General features: G+C 48.1%; 1 protein-coding gene and 1 long non-coding RNA gene across 2 annotated transcripts in view; one reads left to right on the top strand and one right to left on the bottom strand.

Annotated features, from left to right (window-relative positions):
• Nucleotides 1–5,822: 5,822 nt before the first annotated feature.
• LOC102454855 (uncharacterized) overlaps nt 5,823–22,304 on the top strand; it is a 36,750-nt gene continuing 20,268 nt past the window's right edge. Inside the window, exons 1-2 of the long non-coding RNA XR_003086767.3 lie at nt 5,823–5,959; nt 19,141–19,366. This is a non-coding gene — a long non-coding RNA (uncharacterized LOC102454855). The remainder of the gene's footprint in view (nt 5,960–19,140; nt 19,367–22,304) is intronic.
• Nucleotides 6,396–21,305, bottom strand: LRRN4 (leucine rich repeat neuronal 4). The gene is made up of 5 exons (XM_075925716.2): nt 21,173–21,305; nt 18,401–19,112; nt 16,678–16,882; nt 9,976–10,113; nt 6,396–8,729 (listed from the first exon to the last, which is right to left on the bottom strand). Exons 2-5 carry the CDS (start codon nt 19,089–19,091, stop codon nt 7,436–7,438), a joined length of 2,328 nt encoding a protein of 775 aa, XP_075781831.2. The 5' UTR covers nt 19,092–19,112; nt 21,173–21,305; the 3' UTR covers nt 6,396–7,435.

The following is a 22,304-nucleotide window of genomic DNA, read 5'->3' as shown; positions in this document are numbered from 1 at the left end:
TCTACACAGCCAAACCGCTATTTCAAAATTAATTCAGAATAGCGGAGCGCTTATTTAGAATTTGGTAAACTTCATTCCACAAGGAATAATGCCAAATTTGAAATAACTATTTTGAAATAAGTGCTGTGCAGACACTTATTTCAAAATAGGGGGTCTCCAGCCTTCCCAGGGTGCCCTGGTGGCCACTCCAGCCTCAACTAAGAACACTTCTTTCCCTCCTCCTCCCGCTCCCTGGAGCCCTTAAAGGGGTTGACTCTGGCCACAGTGCCTGTGCCAGCTCCAAGCCTGCCAGCCCAGAGCCAGCAGTCACTGCCCCTGACCCAAGGGCCCCAAAACATGAGCCAGCAAGCCACTGGCAGCCAGCCCTCCACTGCTCCCCAGGAGCGGTCTGCCAGCTCCCAGGAGCCTGCCAGGGCCCGGAGAAGGCAGGCACCTTCCTGGTCCCTGGTGGAGATTATGGACCTTATTCAGGTTTGGGGAGGGATGCCCCCAAAGTCCATGATCTCTGCACTAGATGGAAGGATGTGGCTCTCTCTGGCAAGATAGCTACCAGCCCAGGCCACGTGCGAACCCAGGAGCAGGTTTGCATGAAAATCAAGTTGGTCCGGCGAGACCCCCAACCATGAGCTTCCTCCTTCCAGGTTTCCCCCTCCCCTTTCCCACCCTCTCTTTTCTCCTTTCCCCAGTCTCACCAGAGTTTCATTCCCACCCCAGTTTTGTTAAATAAAGAGAGTTTGTGTTCATGAAAATACATGTATTTTATTTGACATCAGGAAGGGGGGTTAGGGAGGAGTAAGTGGAAGGACATGAGGGAGGAATGAGGTACAAGTCCCCAGTGGGGCAGATCAGGGAGGCTCTTAGTGCTCCACAGGGTGGAAGCTCTCCCGCAGGGCTTCCTGGATACTGACACCCCCCCCAATGGACCTCCCAGATGGCAGCCTGCAGAAAGTGCAGCCAGGCTCACAGCAACGTGTCCAAGAGAAGCACCAGAGTGCCCAGGGGCAGCTCTGGCTCCATGTTGCAGAGTGCTGTGGTGTCCTGAGTAAGGGTAACCAGAGCACGAAGAGACAAAATGCTTTGCTATCCCTCATTGAGGTAGGCAAGCAAGCAGGGAAAGCCGAGAACCAGGTGTGTCTTTAAGCACAGGCCTCAGATAGCCTCAGGCAGCAGCCACACAAAGTAACTCGTGACCTGATGCCCTGCTGGGCCTGGTTGCATCCGGCCTTAAATGCGATTCAGCATCCACTCAGTGTGGACACGCTATTTTGAAATAGCAAAAAGCTATTTCGAAATGCATTTTGTGTGTAGACGCGTTATTTCGAAATACCTTATTTTGAATTGACTATTACAAAATATTTCAAAATAACACTGTCATGTAGATATACCCTACCTTTTGTGCTGTTTGCAGTTGTATAAAAGCCTCTGTTCTATTTTATAGGCCAACAGGTTGATTCCTCTTCACGTGTATGTGTCTATGCTCTTTCTGTATAGATTGCATCTGTTACAAGAACTGTATTGCTTCAGAAACACACATAGGTATTGTCAGTAGAATGATTGTACTTGATATTTGTTGCCTCATTATCTGGAACGCTTTCTACAGAATAGTCATATCAGGCTGGATGCTGTGTGTTACTAAAAGTGGTAGCACCAAAACATTAGTCAGTTGCTTTGTAGAATGCTTTCAGTTAGTGCAGAAAGAGAGAAAGCATGTGATACTTACTCAGCAGGGCGAACAAATCTCTGCTAGCAGTAAAACGAAGGGTGATTGTATGGGGCAGTCTTCAGGACCTGGAACTAGTGTTGCCACTAACAGCAGCTTACCTGAGTGTCCGGTCAAATATGCTTCACATTGACAGCTCCTTAGAAAGGAGGCTCAGATTAGGGCAGCCATCATGCTCACCAACTGCAACAGAAAATGTAAAATGTATATCCTTCATGGCAGATGTTCAGTCCTGGGGCACAGTGTTCTTGCCAGCTCACAAGCCTCCAGCACCATGCTTAGCGCTCCTATGGCACACTTCATCTTCTGTAGCATTGCTGCCATTCGGTGCGGAGGCAGAAACATCAAATTTGCTCAGGTCTGTATGATTTCATTGTCCTCCGGTGTCTTACTCTTTGTAATCCCTGTTATAAAAAGATCCTAGAAATTTTCTTCTAGCTCATTAGTGGCTTAAGGAAGGTGTTTGAGATTTAATTAAATGTTGCAGGTGGTCATAAGGGGTTACAAATCCCTCTCTTCAAATCTCATTTTAAACCTCTTCCTTTGTTTTTGATTGATTGATTACTTAACCTTACTCTTCTCTCTTCACCTATTACTGTATCCTTCTGTTTGGGAACTAATCTGCAAGAATTGAATGCATTGCTATTTATAAGCATTTTTGTTTGCACTACTTATTTTTGTTTATATTACAATATATTATCAAAGCTTCCAATCAGGGTCCCAGTGTGCTAGGTACTGTACAAATATACAACATCTCTGTCCTGAACAACTCCAGGGAAAACAAACTAATAAAGATTCAACAGTCCTGGTCCTTCAATTCACAGCTGAAATGTTGCTTACTCTGATTTGTCATTCCCTTCATAGCAAATTCCAACAAAAACCAGGAAGGCCCAGGCCTGAAAAAATTAAAATTAGGATTCATGCTTACTTTTCTATATCATAGAAGCAAAAGAGAGCACAATCCCTATTTTTCCATTAATAAGTCACTCTGGGTATGTCTACACTACCCTCCTAGTTCGAACTAGGAGGGTAATGTAGGCATACCGCACTTGCAAATGAAGCCCGGGATTTGAATTTCCCGGGCTTCATTTGCATAAGCGGGGAGCCGCCATTTTTAAAACCCCGCTCGTTCAAACCCCGTGCAGCGCGGCTACACGGAGCACGAACTAGGTAGTTCGAACTAGGCTTCGTGGAATGAGGAGTAACAGTAGTTCAAACTAGGAAGCCTAGTTCGAACTACCTAGTTCGTGCCCCGTGTAGCCGCGCTGCACGGGGTTCGAACGAGCGGGGTTTTAAAAATGGCGGCGCCCCGCTTATGCAAATGAAGCCCGGGAAATTCAAATCCCGGGCTTCATTTGCAAGTGCGGTATGCCTACATTACCCCGCTAGTTCGAACTAGAGGGGTAGTGTAGACATACCCTCACAGTATAGGTTTGGTTTATAGAAAGTTGCTGAGGATAACTAACTTCAGTGACTAGTGCTATGAAAGGTAGTCTCCAAAGCATGAGCGAATTATCAAAAGTTGGTGCCAAGCATTCGCTGCACCTGGAGTAGAACAGGAGGGAAAAAATTGGGACCCGAAATGGTGGCAGGCATGAGAGACTACATTAGTGCTTGTGACTCAGAATGAAAAACCAACAATTTTGACATCAGAGCACATTCTGTGATTCTTTATTGTATGTCCTAAACTGTTGTGGAAAGAGATGCCCAGACTTCACTCCACAGATTAAAAAAAAAGTCTTGACTTTGTTATTGTATGCTTGTCTGTTGACTTTAAAAACAAAGACAAGACTGTGGTTATTTCATTATACTGTTACTTTTTATTTTTATTACTACAGGGTATGTGACTTTTTCCAGGGTAAAAATAACCAATAAAACACACAGACTGTGCACTTATGTAGCACTTGCATCTTCCAGGATCCCAAAGGGGCATCACAGATTACATCCATACAGCACCACTGCTATGTCGCCACCTCTCTAAGGCTGTGTCCAGACTCAGGGGTTTTTTCGGGAAAAGTAGCCTTTTTCCGAAAAAACTTCACCTGCGTCTAGACTGCAGCCGCGTTCTTTCGAAATTAAATCGAAAGAACGCGGCTTTTCTTTCGACGGCGGTAAACCTCATTGCACGAGGAAGAACGCCTTCTTTCGAAAGTGCTTCTTTCGAAAGAAGGCGTTCTTGAATGTAAATAGGGCTTCTTCGAAAGAGAGCATCCAGACTCACTGGGTGCTTTCTTTCGAAAAAGCGGCTTGCTCTTTCGAAAGTTCCGCGTGCAGTCTAGATGCTCGAAAGTATCTTTCGAAAGAGCCTCTTTCGAAAGAGGCTTGCAGTCTAGACATAGCCTAATAAAAGGCTGTAACTGAACACTGGCAATCCTGAACAATTGTGTGAGTGAAATTCTTGATCAAGACACCAGCATAACTAGTCTCTTGTGAAGAAGGCTGAGATTGTCAAAGCTGTTTATTGGATATGGATGCCCAATTCCTATTTATATTAAAGGAATTGGACTCTAAATCCCTTAGGCACCTTGAAAAATCTCATTCTAAATATCCAAAGGAGTGGCTGTGAGCTCAGTTTAAGAATTTACCTCAATCCCGACATAGGCCAAGTTGCACTAATAATCAGTTATCTAGCTCCGTGTAGTAGTGACAAGACCCGATCAACCCCAAGCATGTCACCATTCTACTAACAAGGCAGATAAAACGAAAGGCTTGATTATCATGGTGCTAACTCAGGCTATGTCTAGACTACAGGCTTCGTTTGGAAGAAGCAAAAGTTAATCGAAAAAGCAATCTGACACGCTCTCGCTTGTAAGCTGTGATTGCTATGGACGGAGTGGCCACCAGAGCACTTTTCCTCTTTCCTCTTCTTCCAAAATGACTCCCTCTTCCCCATCCACACACGCCTTTTAAAGGCTTCTTCCTCATAGAATGAGGATTACCAATGCCGGAAAAAACCCTCTGTTCTTTCCATTTTCTTGCAGAACACCACGATTGCAGTGTGGATGTTCCTGAAGTTTTGTCGGAAAAACGGCTGTTTGTCTGACAAAACTCTGTAGACATATCCTCATTTATCAGAGGGGTAGCCGTGTTAGTCTGAATCTGCAAAAGCGACGAGGAGTCCTGTGGCACCTTATAGACTAACTGAAGTGTAGGAGCATAAGCTTTCGTGGGCAAAGACCCACTTCGTCAGATGCATGTAGTGGAAATTTCCAGACATGCATCTGACGAAGTGGGTCTTTGCCCACGAAAGCTTATGCTCCTACACTTCAGTTAGTCTATAAGGTGCCACAGGACTCCTCGTCGCTTTTATATCCTCATTTGTTTCTTGCTTTTGAGGATGATTGGGAACTACGTTATTTTAGCCATTTACTTTCATTTTGGAAACACTCAACAACATGTTGTTATTTTTATTGCGGTAGCACCTAGGATCCCCATTCAGGCCAGGACCCCCATTGTGCCAGGCACTGTACAAATGTGGAAAAAAGGACTGTCCCTGCCTCAAGAAATTCACAATCTCTGTGTTTTATTCATTAAATCTTCATGTCTTTCTCTTAAGGGTAGAGTCTTGCAAATCTGGATATCTACTTTATATCGGCAGGGTTTTGCATCTGTGGATGTCAGCGTGGATATCCACAGCTCATTTTTGTGGCTGTGGATACAAATTTTGTATCCATGCAGGGCTCTACTTAAGGGGCCTCATCCTGAGGGATGCTGCATCTTTGCCAGTTTTGCTGAGGTCAGCTGCCATTGTGGGTGTGCAGTCCCTTGCAAAAGCGGGCCTTGAGCTTGTTCCCACCCTTCATTTTCAGTCATTTGTTTTTTCTGTTGCTTTTTTCTATTATGTTCCAATTATCTTCAATAGGAAAATTGCAAATGAAATGTTACATTTATGCCCCTTTGAGTTCCTGTACAAACCCTCATTGACAGGTATGCGTGTTCTGTGTCAATTGGAGCATGCTCAAATACCATAAAACTATGAAGGCAAAACCTGCAAGGCAGCATCTTAACACACAAAACACCAAATAGGCTCTTTAAAAGTGATCTGCACAAGTGTTTTGTTAATGAGTTTATGGCTATGTTAGCTTGTTTATTGCATATAAAAGACCATTTATTTTTCTCATTGCTGTTTTTTCTGCTTCTATGAGGGATGTACAGTCTGGTGATCCCTACTTTTGCTGGAAGACATGTTGGGAGTATCAATGTGTATCTACACAGCAGCAGCTGTAATTTCCACTTCAGGTAAATATATATAGATGTATTCTACTAGTGTCTCATAACAGTGTGGCCATGGCAGCGTGAGTCAGTCTAGTTAACAGAGTACAATCCCAACACAACCTGCTGTACCAGCCAGCTGTTGTGTAGACCTAGCCCCTGGCAAGTGTGCTGATAAAGCAGGAATGGTGACACTTTTAACACAAGTGTTTGGGGATGAGTACCGTATATTCTGGCGTATAAGACGACTTTTGATGTTAAAAAACATCCCCCCAAAATCGGGGGTCGTCTTATACGCCGGGTATACAGCTTTGCGGCTTTGCAAAGCCTCGGGGGAAGCCGCGGAGGGGCTCCGGCGGTGGGGCAGCCCAGGCGCGCCGGGGCTGTCCCGCTGCCGGGGCGTCCTCAGAGGCTTTGCTCCCGGTGTCCCTGGTCTGCTGGGGACCGTCTCCAGCAGACCAGGGACACCGGGAGCAAATCCGGGGAGGCGGAGGGGCGCTGGGGTATAAGACGAAACCCTATCCTTTAACTAAAAAATTAGGGGGTCGTCTTATACGCCCAGTAGTCTTATACGCCGGAAAATACGGTAGGTGTTTAAACAAAACCCCAAAGGCTCACATTTCCAGTCCTGGGTACCTGAAGTCAGACACTTACATCCATCTCTAGGCTCCTAAATAAGGGAGCTTGATTTTCAAAGGTGCAAGAGGATTTATGTGTGCACAGCTTGTTTGAAAAGCAGGCCACTGCTAGTTAGACACATAAAACAGGGCTGTGGACTTCAGGCCAGATTTTTTTTAAAAGGTTTTAGGTTTTTTAAGGTTTTTGGCTGCTTAATGATGCAGATAACTTTTGAAAATCCTTATAAGCACCCAAGAACTTTTTTAAAAATATTGAGCCCTTCCTGTTGGTAATTTCCTCATTTGTACACAGGGGATAGTGATATGACATGGAATGTTTTTCCAACCAGAAATTAGGGGTTTGATGCAGGAATCGCTGAGCAAAAAACTATGGTGACTGATTTGTAGGAGGTTTGATTAAATGATCATACTGGTTCCTTATGGTTTTAAACGCGTCATTGTAGTACACTGGTATCTACAGATGAACTGCACTGATACATGCTAGGGATTAATTGTATCAGGGCTTGTCTTCTGTGTGTTTCAATGTCAGGTTAGATTTGTTCTGAGAAGTACTCTAGCGAAGGAACTTCACAACTATGCCTCTTGCTCTTTCCACTTTTGACCGTGCCACCTCTTCTGCCCCCACATACTTCATTTGGAAATGGAAAACAGAGATCTCAGAAACAGGCCAGATAGTCCTGTTATAATACAATAAGGCATCCGGAGCCACAGATGTCCCAGGGTATCATTTCATTAGAGTTCCAACAGGGATGAAGTCAGCCCTGTGTTGAACTCACAATCAAGTGAGCAGGTGGATTCCATTTTGATGGGTTGCTACAAGATGTTTTACTGCAAAAATTGTTGACACAACTACCTAGGGCTAATTTCATGGCTGCAGTTTTAAGGGGTAATCAAATGCTGGGTTTTTATAAGAGACGAGGTGTGTGCCGTATTGCTCTGTGTGAGGCTTTTTACATTTCCGACACAGTTGCACTGACAATATGATGGTGGTGATTAGGAAGATCCCGCTTGCTAGGGACAAGACAACAAAGATGAATTTGTAGCTGGGCTTTGTAGTAAAGTGGGTGCATGGATTGCCCGAGATCTTTTCACTTGTCATCTGGCTCAATCCTGCTTTGTTCGAAGCAATCACGCACACCCAGTAGCTGGTGTCCGGTGAAAGTTCATACAACGTGTGCTTCCTTGCTGTGGGATAGATCTCGGCAACCAGGATCTGGTTCTTGCTGTCTTTGGCATGATATACAAGCTGATAAGTATTCACGAATGAATTGGGGGCACACCAGTGGATCTGTGCTGATGTGTCTGTCGTTTCAGACACTTCTTGGAGCCTTGGTGGATCTGGAACGGTGTCTTCTCCAGACACTCCAGGACATAAACATGGGGACAACCTCTGCAGTTCAGAGCATGGCTTCTGGAGGTGTTGGCAGGGGTCATAGTCACAAGAGACTACTATTGGTTGAGTTATGGTTTCCTCTGGTTGATCATCATCATAATAGTCATCAATGTAAAGCACTGGTATTCCAACATGGGTAGGATTTGGAATAGGGTTTGCCTCTGTGGAATTTTGTGACAGTTGAGCTTTCTGAGATGGACTTACTGTGCCAGGAAAAAGAGGCGAGTTTGTTCCGATTAGTCCTGTCGCCTCAGTGGAAGGGTTATTAGTAGACTGGTAGAATGTTCCCTCTTGGTGGAACACAGCATTGGCCGTTGTGGCATTTCTTTTCAACGGATCTGTTTTGATTGTACTCGCAGTGCTCTGCTGAGTTAAGAAGTCACTATAAAGCTCTCCCGGAATGGTGAAAGAGGGGGCTACTGCTCCTGCAGTAGAGGGACTGTTATTAGATTTGGAAAAAATGTCCACGCTTGTGGGACTATTCTTCATTGGAGCTGTTGGTGTCACACTTACGTTTCGTGGCATTGAGGAGTCGCTGTCAAGTTCTTTGGTGAATGGAGTAGAGTCCATCACTGCTACCTCAGGAGTGGCATTGTTGGTGGGAAGGGTGGAAGAGTCTTCTGTGAGTGGGTGCATGTTTGATGTGGGGAATGTGGTGTTTCTCTTAGCCTCGCATGCATTGTAGAGTTGTAACAGTGAAAGAGATGATGACGAAGAAGACAGCTCTCTGTCTTCTGGAGCTGTGTTGCAAGTGGTGTCAGATGCCCTGTAGAATGAAGTAAATAAGTTAGAAACGTCATAACACCAGCAGCATCTAGGAAACGTATCCGAGAGTGAGGCGATAATGCCAATCCGAAACTTGTTCTCTCAGATGGAATCTGGCCAGACCGTTTGGGCTACAGTTCTCTTTCGTGCTGATTTTCCTCATCATATTACCAACTCGGCTGCCTGCGTTTTGCAAGGTGTAGCAAATATCCCTTAACTGGGAGGGCCACGGGTCTGATTCAGCAAGGTGCTATGGAAGTTGAAGGGGCAACACGCAAACCGTCAGGTTCCCAAGCGAAGTTGAGTAATGCCTCTCCACATCGGACAGCAGAGGCAGCGTAGTTATTTCCCTAGTGTCCTTGCTCCCAGCTGACTCAGGAATCTCACAATTTGACTGCAGATCTGTTTGATAGCGCAAAATGCTATTAACACCAGTGAGGCTATGTCTAGACTGCAGGCTTCTTTCTGAAGAATCTTTTTTTGGAAGAGATCGTCAAAAAAAACTTCTTCAGAAAGGGAGCATCCACACACAAAAGTGCATTGAAAAAGCCATCTTCTTTTTCGAAAGATAGCATCCACACTGAATGGACGCTATCTCGCATTTAAACTGTGATTACTATGGACGGAGTGGCCACCAGGGCACCTGCGCTTTTCCTCTTTCCTCTTCTTTCGAAAGAACTCCCTCTTCCCCATCTACACATGCCTTTTTCTGAAAGAGCTCTTTTGGAAAAAAGCTTCTTCCTCATAGAAGGAGGATTACCTACACTGGAAAAATCCCTCTGTTCTTTTGATTTGCTTTCAGAAGAATGCGATAGCAGTGTGGACGTAACTCAGGTTTTGTTGGAAAAACAGCCATTTTTCCGACAAAACTTGGTAGTGTAGACATACCCTGAGCTAGCTTACATTGTATCTTCACTCGCTGTAAAGCGCTAACAGGAGGGCAGACAATACTTATCTGCAGAGGCCATCATTTTACAGTTCTGCTTGTGTTAACAGGCTGGTGCTGCTTTCAAATAGAATTAGCCCATTCTTAGTTCTTGAAGAGATCTTTATTTTAAACCATCTGTCCTTTGAGGAAGATAGCAACAGATGGTACTAATATTGATGGGGGTTGTATTTCAACAGGAGAACGACATCATCCATGAATAACTTGTAACAGAAATTGCAGTAAACAGGCTCAGGATAATCCTTACATTCTCTCCCACATTCCGGCTGTATGAGTAATATGCAGCTGACAGGTCATTTACCTTTGCAGCACGACTCTCTCAGGATCCGAAAGTAGCCAGGAAAGCTCACAGCTGCACTCTAAAGGATTTCCATACAGGTTGATTTGGATGTTGCCTGATGAGTTGATATTCCAAGGATGAAAGGAGCTCAGGTTACAGCTAGGAGATGAAAAATAGGAGAATTGTTAGCAGGCGTCCGCTAAGGTCCAAAGGCTGGCTTGTGCTTTAACAGCCAGTCTGTGTAAGGGGAGGTAGCAATCTGTTGCTGGCACATAGCGGATTACTAATGCACTCCCTCCCTCAAGAAAACCATGTTCATTCTCACGTATCCCCCTCACATGGAGTCACATTTGTCCCAATGGAGATTCACTCTCTATAGCAGACTTATGTTAAAGGCATAACCGGAATGATGTAGGAATGGCAGCCAGAAAGGAAAAGGATTGTGCACTCAGCAACTCTGCTTTGTTAAAGTTTGTCTTACCCCTATACCTTTGCATTCATCTCTGCTTTCATTTCATTAAGTTTGCAGATGATACCAAGCTGGGAGGGGTTGCGACTAACCTGGAGGATAGGGTCATAATTCAAAATGACCTGGACAAATTAGAGAAATGGTCTGAGATTAAACTTCATCCTATTTATAAGGACAAATGCAAAGTGCTCCACTTAGGAAGGAACAATCAGTTTCACACATACAGAATGGGAAGCGACTGTCTGGGAAGGAGTATGGCAGAAAGGGATCTAGGGGTCATAGTGGACCACAAGTTAAATATGAGTCAGCAGTGTGATGCTGTTGCAAAGAAAGCAAACATGATTCTGGAATGTATTAACAGGTGTGTTGTGAGCAAGACACAAGAAGTCATTCTTCTGCTCTACTCTGCGCTGGTTAGGCCTCAATTGGAGTATCGTGTCCAGTTCTGGGCACCACATTTCAAGAAAGATGTGGAGAAATTGGAGAGGGTCCAGAGAAGAGCAACGAGAATGATTAAAGGTCTAAAGAACATGACCTATGAGGGAAGGCTGAAAGAATTGGGTTTGTTTAGTTTAGAAAAGAGAAGATTGAGGGGGGACATGATAGCAGTTTTCAGGTATCTAAAAGGGTGTCATAAGGAGGAGGGAGAAAACTTGTTCATCTTGGCCTCTGAGGGTAGAACAAGAAGCAATGGGCTTAAACTGCAGCAAGGGAGGTTCAGGTTGGACATTAGGAAAAAGTTCCTAACTGTCAGGGTGGTCAAACACTGGAATGAATTGCCCAGGGAGGTTGTGGAATCCCCATCTGTGGAGATATTTAAGAGTGGGTTAGATAAATGTCTATCAGGGATGGTCTAGACAGTATTTGGTCCTGCCATGATGGCAGGGGACTGGACTCAATGACCTCTCGAGGTCCCTTCCAGTCCTAGTATTCTATGATTCTATGATTTCATCCTACTCCCCATTTCCTGCCCTCTGGGCCTCCCAATTCACCACCCTTCTTTTTGCTATGCTGGGAATAGCTTCAATTCCTATATGCCAATCACTCTCCTTATGTCGACATCTCAGTTGGTAGAGCCCTGCCAATCTGCAGATGTTTGCTTTATATCCACAGACAGACCACAGATCAGGATGCAAATACAAACTGTGTAGTACTCTGTGCAGGTCTTTGCTCCTGGGTATAGTGTTACCAGCTATAATGATATTTGATGTTTTTCTGAAGGTTCCAGCTTCGAGAGCACAGGGAATAATTGGAGAATCTCATTTTTGAACCTTCATAATTGCAGAGAAAAACTTGAAAATGTGATCTGAGTGCACCCTACCGGTTCAGAAACCAAAGAAAAAGCACCCAGCATTTATTGTTTTAATAATCTCAGGACTTTGACGTCAATCTCATGATTATTTTTTTAAAGCACCACTCCTGGTTTTGAAGATGGCAACACTGTGGATGGCTCTGTACCATCTTGTGTCTGAACTGTCTTGTGCCTTTTCCTTCTGAGTTAGAGACCCTAAGCTTTGTGTAGGAGGCGGCCGTCCTGGTCTATCTTGTGAACAGCATTGTGTGACTTCTGTACCCAAATGCAGCAGTGTAACTGATAGGGGATTCTGGTCCTCTCTTTGTTTGCAACCACGTAAACTTGTGTTCACACAGCGAGTGCCCTGTTTTTTCATTGTCTGCTGTACTCGGATTCCTGACGGTGGCTTAAAGGATTTTCCATAATATCCTCTAAATCCTTTCCTAATCAGTCCTGACTGCTGTATGTGCAGTGCACTTCTTAGTCTGGTAACCTTTGTTAATATATAAACTGTTGAACAATTGTGTAGCCCAGTGTTTCTCAGCCAATGGTACACGTACCCTTAGGGGTACTCAAGAGAAGTCTGGGAGGGGGTATGTCAACACAACTGAAATATGGAGAAAAATGAATTTTTGTTTTAAGTTTTACAGCGCTTTATTATTTTTGTACCTTTTACACCCAAAAATGTCATCGCCTGCCCGGCTACGATTAAGTTGTTTAAATAAATGTGTTGCAATGGTAGAAAAAAAAATGGTGTGTCTGAAAACTGTAGGTACTAGGGGTACTTAACACTTTTTTTTAAGGGATACTTTATAAAAAAAGGTTGAGAAACACTGGTGTAGCCCACCAGGTAGATGATACAAAAGATATCCTTAGCACTGTATCCTTCCCTGTAAAGAATCAAGGAGTAGTTGTTTCTTAACACTGAACAAGAAACTCTGTAGGAAGCAATAATTACCCTGTCTCTCTGGAGTATGGCACAGAGAGTTTAAAGAAACAACAGGCACCGTCCATAAAAGGTGCACTGCTGCTCTTACAGAGGAATACTGGCACTTTAAGGGACTGGTACCAGGTTCTGCTGCACCACAGGTTACTAAGGGCACCAACTGCGAGGTACAAGTGTAGTACGTTGTGTGAGTGGCACAAGATCCAGCTGCTTCTGCTAGTGACCTGGTGTGCATGACTTTGGCCAACTCTCAGCTTTGCCAACTCTCATTAATTTTATCGTGGAACTCACAGTATTTAGTGTGTCTTCTTAGCTCCAGCCCCCACATCAGGGTTTCTCACCCTTGTGATTAAAGAAAAAAATATTTCGAAACATGACCCAAATTGACCCCCAAAAGTTCAAAAACCAGAAAGCAAAAGACACCTCACCCCACCGACACATACTTGTTTTTAAAAAGCAAGTTCATGATTTTTAAGCCAGTCTCCAGAAGTTGGGGAGGGCCTGGTTCATGATTTTTGAAGGTGTGTAGTTGGCAATGCAGAGGTCACGTGAAATCAGTAGGAGATAAGAACTGCAGAATATGCCCCAGTTTGCGTCAGACTCTCCAACTAATGATGCTAATGGTACTTCCCTGTAGCACAGGGATGATGAGAGCGTAGGTTAGTTACATTTGCAGGGTGCACTGAAGATGTAACTTGCAATGGAAATACCTTCCCTTTCTCCCACTCCATAAAACATCCCTTGGCCCACCGCAGCCTCCCTCATTATCTGCTATTGCTGGAATGACTAGGATGAGAATTTTGGCTACTAGAATCATAAAACACAAGAACTGGAAGGGATCTCGGGAGGTCATCAAGTCCAGTCCCCTGCCCCATGGCAGGACCAAGCATCATCCATTCTAGATCATCCCTGATAGATGTCTGTCCAATCTGCTCCTGAGTATCTCAGTGATGGAGATTCCACAACCCCCCTAGGCAATTTAGTCCAGTGTTTAACCACCCGGATAGTTAGGAAGGTTTTCCTAATGTCCAACAAAAAACTTCTCTTGCTGCAATTTAAGCCCATTGCTTCTTGTCCTGTCTTCAGAGTTCAAGAAGAACAATTTTTCTCCCTCCTCCTTGTAATGCCCTTTTAGATACTTGAAAACTGCTATCATGTTCCCTCTCAGTCTTCTCTTTTCTAAACTAAACAAGCCCAGTTCTTTCAGGCTTCCCTCATAGGTCAAGTTTTCTAGACCTTCAGTCATTTTTGTTGCTCTTCTCTGGACCTTGTCCATTTTCTCCACATCTTTCTTGAAATGTGGAGCCCAGAGCTGGACACAATACTCCAATTGAGGCCTAATCAGCGCGGAGTAGAGTGGAAGAATCACTTCTTGGCTATGTCTACACTGGCGCGTTCTCACGCAAAAACTCGTTTGCGGAAGAGTTCTTGTGCAAAAACTCTTCCAGAAGAGGGCGTCTACACTGGCATGTGCTTTTGCACAAGAGATGTGCTTTTGCGCAAGAGCATCTATGCCAGTGTAGATGCGTTCTTGTGCAAGAAAGCTCTGATGGCCATTTTAACCATAGGGCTTTCTTGAGCAAGAAATTCATGTTGCCTGTCATCACTGGCCTCTTGCGCAAGTACAGTCACACAAAAGGGCTTATTCCTGAGTGGGAGCATCAAGAAGCCCTGATTTCATATATTAGAATGTCAGTTTACTTGCGCAAGAACACACAGCCAGTGTAGACAGGCAGCAAGTTTTTGCACAAGAGCGGCCGCTTTTGCACAAGATCGCGCCAGTGTAGACACAGCCCTTTGTCTTGCTCACAACACTCTAGATCTAGATAATACACAAACCTGCTCCAAGCTGCCCTCGAGGGAATGCGCTCTTTGTCGTATGCCATGTTACAAGTAGGGATGTAAAAAAATCATTTAAAAATGTAACACTGTTAACTGGTAAAAATCCTCATGGTTACATGTGCTGTAGGCTCTGCAGTATACATCTTATATATACTGCGAAGCCCGCAGCACAGTCAGCTCCTCGGGAGTGGGGCCAGCAGCCGATGCATAGTGGGAGCTGGCTTTTAAGCCATCTCCCAGCTCGCACTGGCTCCCGGCTCCTGACTCCACTCCTAGGGAGCCAGCTGCACTGTGGGCTCTGCATTATAACCTTTATACTGCAAAGCCCACAGCACGCAGTGACAACAGCTCCTCAGAAGCAGGGCTGGCAGCCCCTGCTGTCCCTGTTCCCAGGGAGCCGGTGTGTAACTAACGAAAACCGATACGCTGATGTTCAGGGCTCGTCAAACTGCGGCGAGCCCCGCTCGCCAGCCACGCTGTCCAGCGATCTGCACATGCGCAGATCGCCCAAACCCAGCTCTTCCGGGTTACAATCTTCTCGCCATGGGCGAGTAGATTGTATTATTTGTCGAGCCCTGCTGATGTTTATTGGGTAGCCCTTCAAAAGGTTACAGTGTTACACCCCCAGTTACAAGTGATGACATTTTGCAGCTTCCTCTTTTGAGCCATTTCCCTTTCCCCCCATCCACTCTTGCCTTTCACCCCCCTTCCCCCCACATCTGCCCTGAATCCAGTGTTTAGCAATTAACCCTTGTTATTTTAATTAAATCTTCTTAGGAAAAGTAAGGAGGTGGTAGTGTGGTGTTTCCTTTCTCCACCATCCACTGCAGTGACCCTCCCTGAGCGCCAACATGACAGCAGTTAGGCCAGTCCTCCTTATCCAGCTCCTTTTTCCTAGATTAATCCTCCTGTTTTAGTCTTTGCAGTCAGTGAATTCTGTGGGTAGATATTTATTGTTATCATAATTTGTTTGCCTGACTAATGTGTAAGAGGCCTAGTTGTAGACTGAGACCCCCTTGTGGTAGGTGCTATACAAATATAGAGCTGGCAATCTAAGGAGGTATTTCAAGTGCCTTGTGTGAGCACATCTCAGTTACTGTTCCCATCTCTCTTCCTAGCATCTACCCCGTAGAATTACTTAGTCCTGGTCTACATTAATGAGGGAAGTGGATCTAAGTTACATTAGTTAATTTATGTAAGATGCAGCTTAGGGCGACACAGCTTAGATTTACTTATTGCAGTGTCTACACTGCACTGTTGATATGAGATGCTCTACCATCAACTTATTGTGTCTTCACCAGACCCACTAAATCCATACCTGCTGCATGGATCACAGCAGCACCGATTTAGCCCATACTGAAGACAGGCTCATTCACACAACCTGTGAAATAATGAAGTCAATGGAATTGTGCCAGTTGACACTAGCAGGGCATTTCGCTGCATACATCTCCAGTCCATCTATTTTACATCATCTGCTGAGGACATTTAATCCTGATCTAGGCTAAATACGCCAAAGGAAGGCAAGAGGGGCATTGTATTTTCCACAACCCAGGCATAGTTAAGGTTCAGGGCTAATCTGTGTTGACCCCAGTATCCCCTGGATGCTACAAGGCTGGGAATTTGTGAAGAAATCATCCATGTCTCTGATTCTGGGGCCAGTTTTAGGACAGCACTGGTGAAGTTTGAAGCAGTTTGGCTGCTTTAGTCTGCACTAGTGAGCTCTGGCCCCAGAGGGCTCACTGTCAGCCAGAGGTCACTGGAGTGCAGTGTAGTCCAGCCACACCGCACAACCGGTGCCCTGCAGATCCTCTCTACCAAAGCCTGCACGGGGACTAGCATAGGAGCGGCTGTGAGCTCCCGGAGGGAAGGGAACTCCTCCCCAGAGGGGAGAGATCTGCCATCTTTCTGGTGCCTTTGCACCGGCCGGAGCAGGGAGGAGATGCTGGTGCACAGCCTGGGAGCGATTAGTCCTGCGGTGCCAGCAAAGCCTCATGGGAGTTCGTGATGTCAGAGCTTGAAATGGCAGCTCCCCCTGTGCACCATAGACCCCACGTCCTTCCTATTTGCAGGGCTCCAAAGGGCTTAGGGAGGCAGTGACAGGACCCAGCTGCCACCAGACGTTGTCAGCGAAGAGCTGCATTTAGCACATGGCTGAGCAAAGAAAACACCTACTTTTGGAAGGCGAGAAAGTTCAGTTGAGGAGCATCGTTGAATAGCTCTGGTCTCACCCCGCTCAGCGCGCGGGAATCTTGGCAATTCAGTTCTCTCAGCCTGGGCAGGGACTTGAATAGGTCCGCATCAAGGCTCCTCAGCCGGGGCATCCTCGCAAGGTGGAGCGACCGAAGGTTGGCCACGTCTTGGGCCCACTCCTGCTGAACTGGAGCAGAGAAGAGCCCGGTGACTGGGGTATGAGTGGAGCACTGTGCTAGATTGAGGCCGGGCCAGTCAGCAGACTGCAGTGGGTTGCGTGTCCCTGACAAACCAATGCTGGTTATTGCTAGCGCCCCGGGTGTTTTGCACATGTGAAAAACAGGAAACAAAATGAAAAAATTCACCCTGCAGCAGCGGCACTTACAGGGCCGGGCCTGGCTCAAGGGTTACCTGTGCGCAGGGCGCTTGTGCGGCCGCTCAGGAGAAATTCAGATGCCGTCCAGCGGCTTAGCAGAGCGCCCACAGCTAGGTTTTGGTTACCCTGGTGGTGCACATTCACACATGCCTTACTGCATAAAAGAAAATGTATCCTGCACATGGATGGAATAGATTAGAGAGGACATTGCCTGGCTCCCCGCTCTGATGGTTGCAGCCTGGCTCACAGTGCTGCTTAGGTGTGGCTTGCCATGTGGGGGGCAGCCGGGCCAAATCAGAGTGGGGGTGTGATCCCAGGCCACAATGCTCAGAGGGAAGAGCTGGGCCCAGACGCGGTCCCTGTGCAGTGAGTACAGACGGGGCTCCAATCATCCCTCTCCCCGGTGCTCTTATCCCTCCCTCATGGGGCAGGACCCGACTGCCCCCCACACCTCTGCATGGCTTAAATGGATAAAGCCAAGTAACATGAAATTCCTGAAAAATAAAATGAAAACAAACACAAATGTTCCTGGGACTTGTCACTTCCCCAGCAGTTCAGCAGCCCACGTGTACCGCAAAGCACCCTCACCCTGTGCAGAGAGCTGGACCGAGGGCTGGAATCTCCACTAGGGAGTCCCCTTGACATGTCGCCCACAGCTCCTTTCCTTTGTGTTCCTCAGAGGACTCGAGCAGTTCTTCATTCCCTGAACCCCCCCAGGTCAGGCCTGTTGGACCCACTTGATTGGCTGAAATGTTACAGGAGTCCGGAGGGGGAAGAGAGGAAAGCTGGGTTGTAGAGAGGAGGGATGGTTTTGTGGCTAAGAGACTCGATGGAGGAGACCGGTGTGCAATCCACGCTCTGTCCCAGAGTCTCCAAGTTACTGCCTCTCTGGGACCCAGCTCCCCCATTTACACGATCTTCTTCCCATGGTCCTATCCTGTCTGTTTGGACTAGGGATGTTAAAATACGTTTCTTTTTGTAAACGTGTAACCACGGACATTTTCAACAGTAACACGTTTACACAGAGGGGCAGGTGGGAACTGGTATGTGTGAGGAGCCTGCACCCCACCCCATCCTCCCACTGCTGCCTCTGTGGGGGGGGGGGCAGGGGCTTTTTAAGCTGGCTTCCCTGAGCACTGGTTTCTGCCTGCCTCTTCCCCCTCACCTGGCTCGGTGGGAGGCAGCAAGGGAGCGGGGAGAGCTGCTTGCTCCTGGCAGCTCTGGCTGACAATCCTAGAGGTCCCCAGTGCTGCAGCTGGTGGCTGGGACACTAACGCTGGATCAGCATCGGTCAGGCCCCCGGTGTCCCACAAACATCTTCCCACTTACCGTTCTCGAGAAAGGTACCGCTCAGGTCCAGCACGTCAAGGGCGCTCCTGGCTCTGCGCGGGGTGTCCCCCTGCAACATGTCCATGGCAAAGGCCAGCGGGCGAATCCCTCCACCACTCCCCTGCCCTAACAAAGTCATAGACAAGTTCAGGAACTGGAGCTGTGGATAACAGGAGAAAGCCAGAGGTGGGAGTTCAGAGAGAGGGTTTCCAGCCAGCGAGAGCCACTTCAGCTTTGGCAGATAGGCGCTGTGGCATGATGGCACCGAGGACAAGTTATTAGCACTTAGGTCCAGGTACTGCAGGCTGTCGAGAGCTTCCGTGCCCCACACAACTTCTCCGATGCGGTTGTGCTTCAGGGAGAGGGTACGCAGCTTTGGAACGTTCACTAGCTCCCTGCCGGTCAGCGCAGGCAGGAGGTTGGCACTGAGATCTAAGGCTTCCACTCCCGCAGGTAGGCAGGCAGGCCAGGCTTCTAGGCTCTTGTTGCGCAGACGCAAGTTGGGCCTTGTCGAGTTCCTCAGCTCCTCGCAGGACACGCTGCTAAGATTAACGTCTTCCCAGTGGTCTTGCTGGCCCAGCAGGAAGAGAGTTGTGATGTTCCCCAGTGCGGCGGGGGCGGCTCTGTTTGTCAAGCCCGCCGCCGCCGCTTCCCACGCCAGCAGAGAGAGCATGAGCCGGAGGGAAAACATTCTTCAGCTTCCGAGGGCTCCCTGTTGAAATACCAAATCTGTTTTTCAGGGAAACAAAACAGCAGTTTGGAGACGCAAAGGCAAGGCGCTTCCGGCTGCCCCAAGTTCTGTGAAAGCAGAACACCAATAAATGTGCTGGTGTCTGCAGATGGGGCTGGCGATAGTTGCAGTCTCGGCTGTCATTAAAGGGCCATAAAGACGTGGCGTTTGGGAAGGAAGTCTCATTGCAGCGTATTGAGAAGTACACAGAACCTTTCATCCCAAAGGCAACCCAGGTGAGTCCCAAAGAGTCCCTATTATTATTCGGGGTGTTATCTTTCGAGCACCTAGGAGTCCCACTCACAGACTAGGCACCTGTTGTGTTCGGTGCTGTACAAACATACTTGCACCAGGGTCGTCTGCCTCAGAAAGGAAGATTTGGGGGCAGAGCAGCCAACCTATTGCTTGTCTACATGTGAAAGTTCGACCACTCCCTAGTGGGGAGACTAAGGGGTGTGAAAAATTCACACCTCTCTGAGCGATGTACTTAAGCCCAGTCAAGTCCCCAGTGCAGAGAATGCTTCATCAGTGAAACAATTCTTCTGTGCGCCCTAGCTACCGCTTCTGGAGAGGTGGATTGGAGATAGCTGTGGGGGAACCCCTGCCTTTGCTGTCATATCTACATTGCTGCTGGAGCGCTTTGTAATGCAGACGCACCCTGAGGCTGTAAACTCTTTGGGGAAGGGATCCTCTTTTTGTTCGGTGTCTGTCCTGCTCCTAACATGCTTGGCTCCTGAGCCAGGACTGGCATTCCTAGGTGCTACCAAGAAAAGAACAATTTGTACACAGCAAGCTGCGTGAGTGGGTAATTGTGGCCAAAGATCCCAGGCAAATATCTCCTCTTATGTGACGTTCAATAGGCTCTTAATCGCTGCCATACAGAGGAGGCAGGAGCTTGCCTCTAAAGGTGCAGAAGTAAATTGTGTGCAGGGTCCTAACATCTGCCTTCCCCAGCCCTCTCCTCTGTGGTGCCTGCTCCTGCTCAGAGCTGGCTGGGTGTGTATGCTGCAGCCTCTCCTGCCCCCACCCTGCAGCCCCCCGCCCCACCCCCATATCCCTGCTGTTTCCTTTGCAGCAGCTGCCAGAGGAGATGCAGATGCCCTCGCTAAATTCCATCTGCTGCCTCCCTGGGGCCCTGGACTGAGTGCGCACAAGAGAGCCCGTTCCACCGCCCCTCTGTGCAGCCTGCTCCTGGAGCAAGTGGGAAGACCCGAACCCAGTGACAGCGGCGATTGCACACGGCGCTGGCTAGCTCTGGTCCCAATATGCCCCCCGCCCACTGCCACTGTATCTGAGCAGCTCGGTCCTTCATGTATTTATGCCCCCAGCCCTGCTGAGTGAAGGCAGGACTACGGCCCTGCTGTAGGGAAGGGGAACGGAAGCAGAGAAGCTGGTTTCTGAACGGTTTCAAAAAATGCAGGCAGGGGCCTCGTGGCATTTTCAATGGGGCCGAACCAGGTTAGGGGCCTAACTCCCCTTGGATCATTTTTATATCGGGGGAGTGAGGTGACTAGGAGAATCCCACCAGACACTCATGTACCTTTAAACGTCTCCCCCTGAGGGATTAGCCCACCCAGGCAGGGCGGGGAATTGGATCCAAGAGTCTGGCGACCGCGGCTGATGCCCTCAGGGTTAGACTGTCCTTCTGGCTCTCCGGGTGCCTCGAAGCGGAGCCCCGGTGGCAGGGCGATTCCAGCCCCTTGCTCGGCAGCCCCACGGCAGGCCCAGTTTTGCTCTGAGGAATGTTCCACTGCTGCGGCAGCCCCCACACTGGGCCGAGCAGTCTCCAGACCCCACAGCTGGTCCAAGGGTTGGCTGTGGGTCTGCTCTCCCTTTGCCTGTGACTGGCACGGAGGTGGGGAGGGGTTATGCTTCCCCTATCTGCGGCCTGGCCTCAGCCTCTCTGTCCTCTGCCTCCCTCCCATCCCAGGGCAGCAAACACCTGTAGTGCCCAGGGGAGCAGGTGGAAAATGGGCCAAGCCCTGGCAGCGCCCACAGCCACTCCCACCCCCTTTGCCCCATCAGGAACCCTGCCCACCTACCTGCCCAGGCCTCCCGCTGGGGTCTGCGCGGCGCTGACGGCCAGGCACTTGCTTTATACACAGGAGTGACTCAGCTGCACAGTTACGTGCCTCCCTCCGTTCGCCTCTGCCTGTAGCTAGGGGAGAGATCTGGCCTCGCCTCACTCCCCCACATGCCAGCCTCCCTGGGGGAGGGGGCAGGCCCATTCTCCTCCCCTCACTCATGCCAGATGCTTTTCCAACCCCTCCTCCCCAGCCAGGGCTGTCCCTCCTCCCACCCTTTGAGAGGCAAGGAGACCAGTTTCTAAGCCCAGCTCCTCCTCCTCTCCCCACGCTGGGGCAGGAGGTGGTATTAGGCCTCTTCACTAAAAGGGTCAAGGCTCAGAAGGGCCGATGCTGATGCTTGTCTGCTGACACCAGCCCTGAGATTTCTCAAGCAGCAGATAAAGTGGTCCCCGCCTAGTTATATTTCTCCCCAGGAGCCTGGAGGCTCAAAGTGCAGCCCCTGGAATCAGCCACAGACAGCAAGCAGCTTTTCAGAGCAGCCTTCCCTGCAAGGAGGGCGATATGAATGTTGAAACCACAGTTCTCCTCTCAAGTGCCAGCTTTGGAGGGCTGAGGAACAGGGGGTTTCCCCCTCGCTGGCCAGAGAAGGGTTGAACCTATGTGGCCAGCAGACTGGAGCATTAGGAGCCGTGGTTCATTAATTATAAGGTGTTCGCAAGCCCAAGTTTGCTGTCTGAGCTGGGGCAAGTCACTACCCCTGTGTTTTCGCTCTCACCTTTTGTCTGGCTTATCTAGCTAGCTTGTGAGCTACAGGACAGCATGTTTGTACAGTGCCTGGCACAATGGGGCTCTCATCTCAGGCGGGGCCGCTGGGCACAGCTGTCATGCAAATAATAATCATTAGGAGGGGGAAAATCTTATAGGAAAGCATGAAGATTAGGATGAGGGAAAGCACAGGGTGGGGAACTCATGGTCCATGGGCCAATCTGGCCCCCACCTTGCATGGACCTGCCCCCCTCCCCCAGGCATCGGGGAGGAACATTGCAGATTCTAATGGGAGCCCCATCAAATCTACTAGTCCAGGGCCCCCAGCCTCTGGCGCGCAAGGGGAACATGGGCGTGTCTTTCATGTCAGTGAGGTGGTATT

The sequence above is a fragment of the Pelodiscus sinensis genome, chromosome 3 (genome assembly GCF_052426305.1).
Source record: "Pelodiscus sinensis isolate ZL-2025 chromosome 3, ASM5242630v1, whole genome shotgun sequence".
NCBI classification, from domain to species: Eukaryota; Metazoa; Chordata; order Testudines; family Trionychidae; genus Pelodiscus; species Pelodiscus sinensis.
Note: the sequence above shows the minus strand (reverse complement) of the source record. Positions and strands in the feature narration are given on the sequence as shown.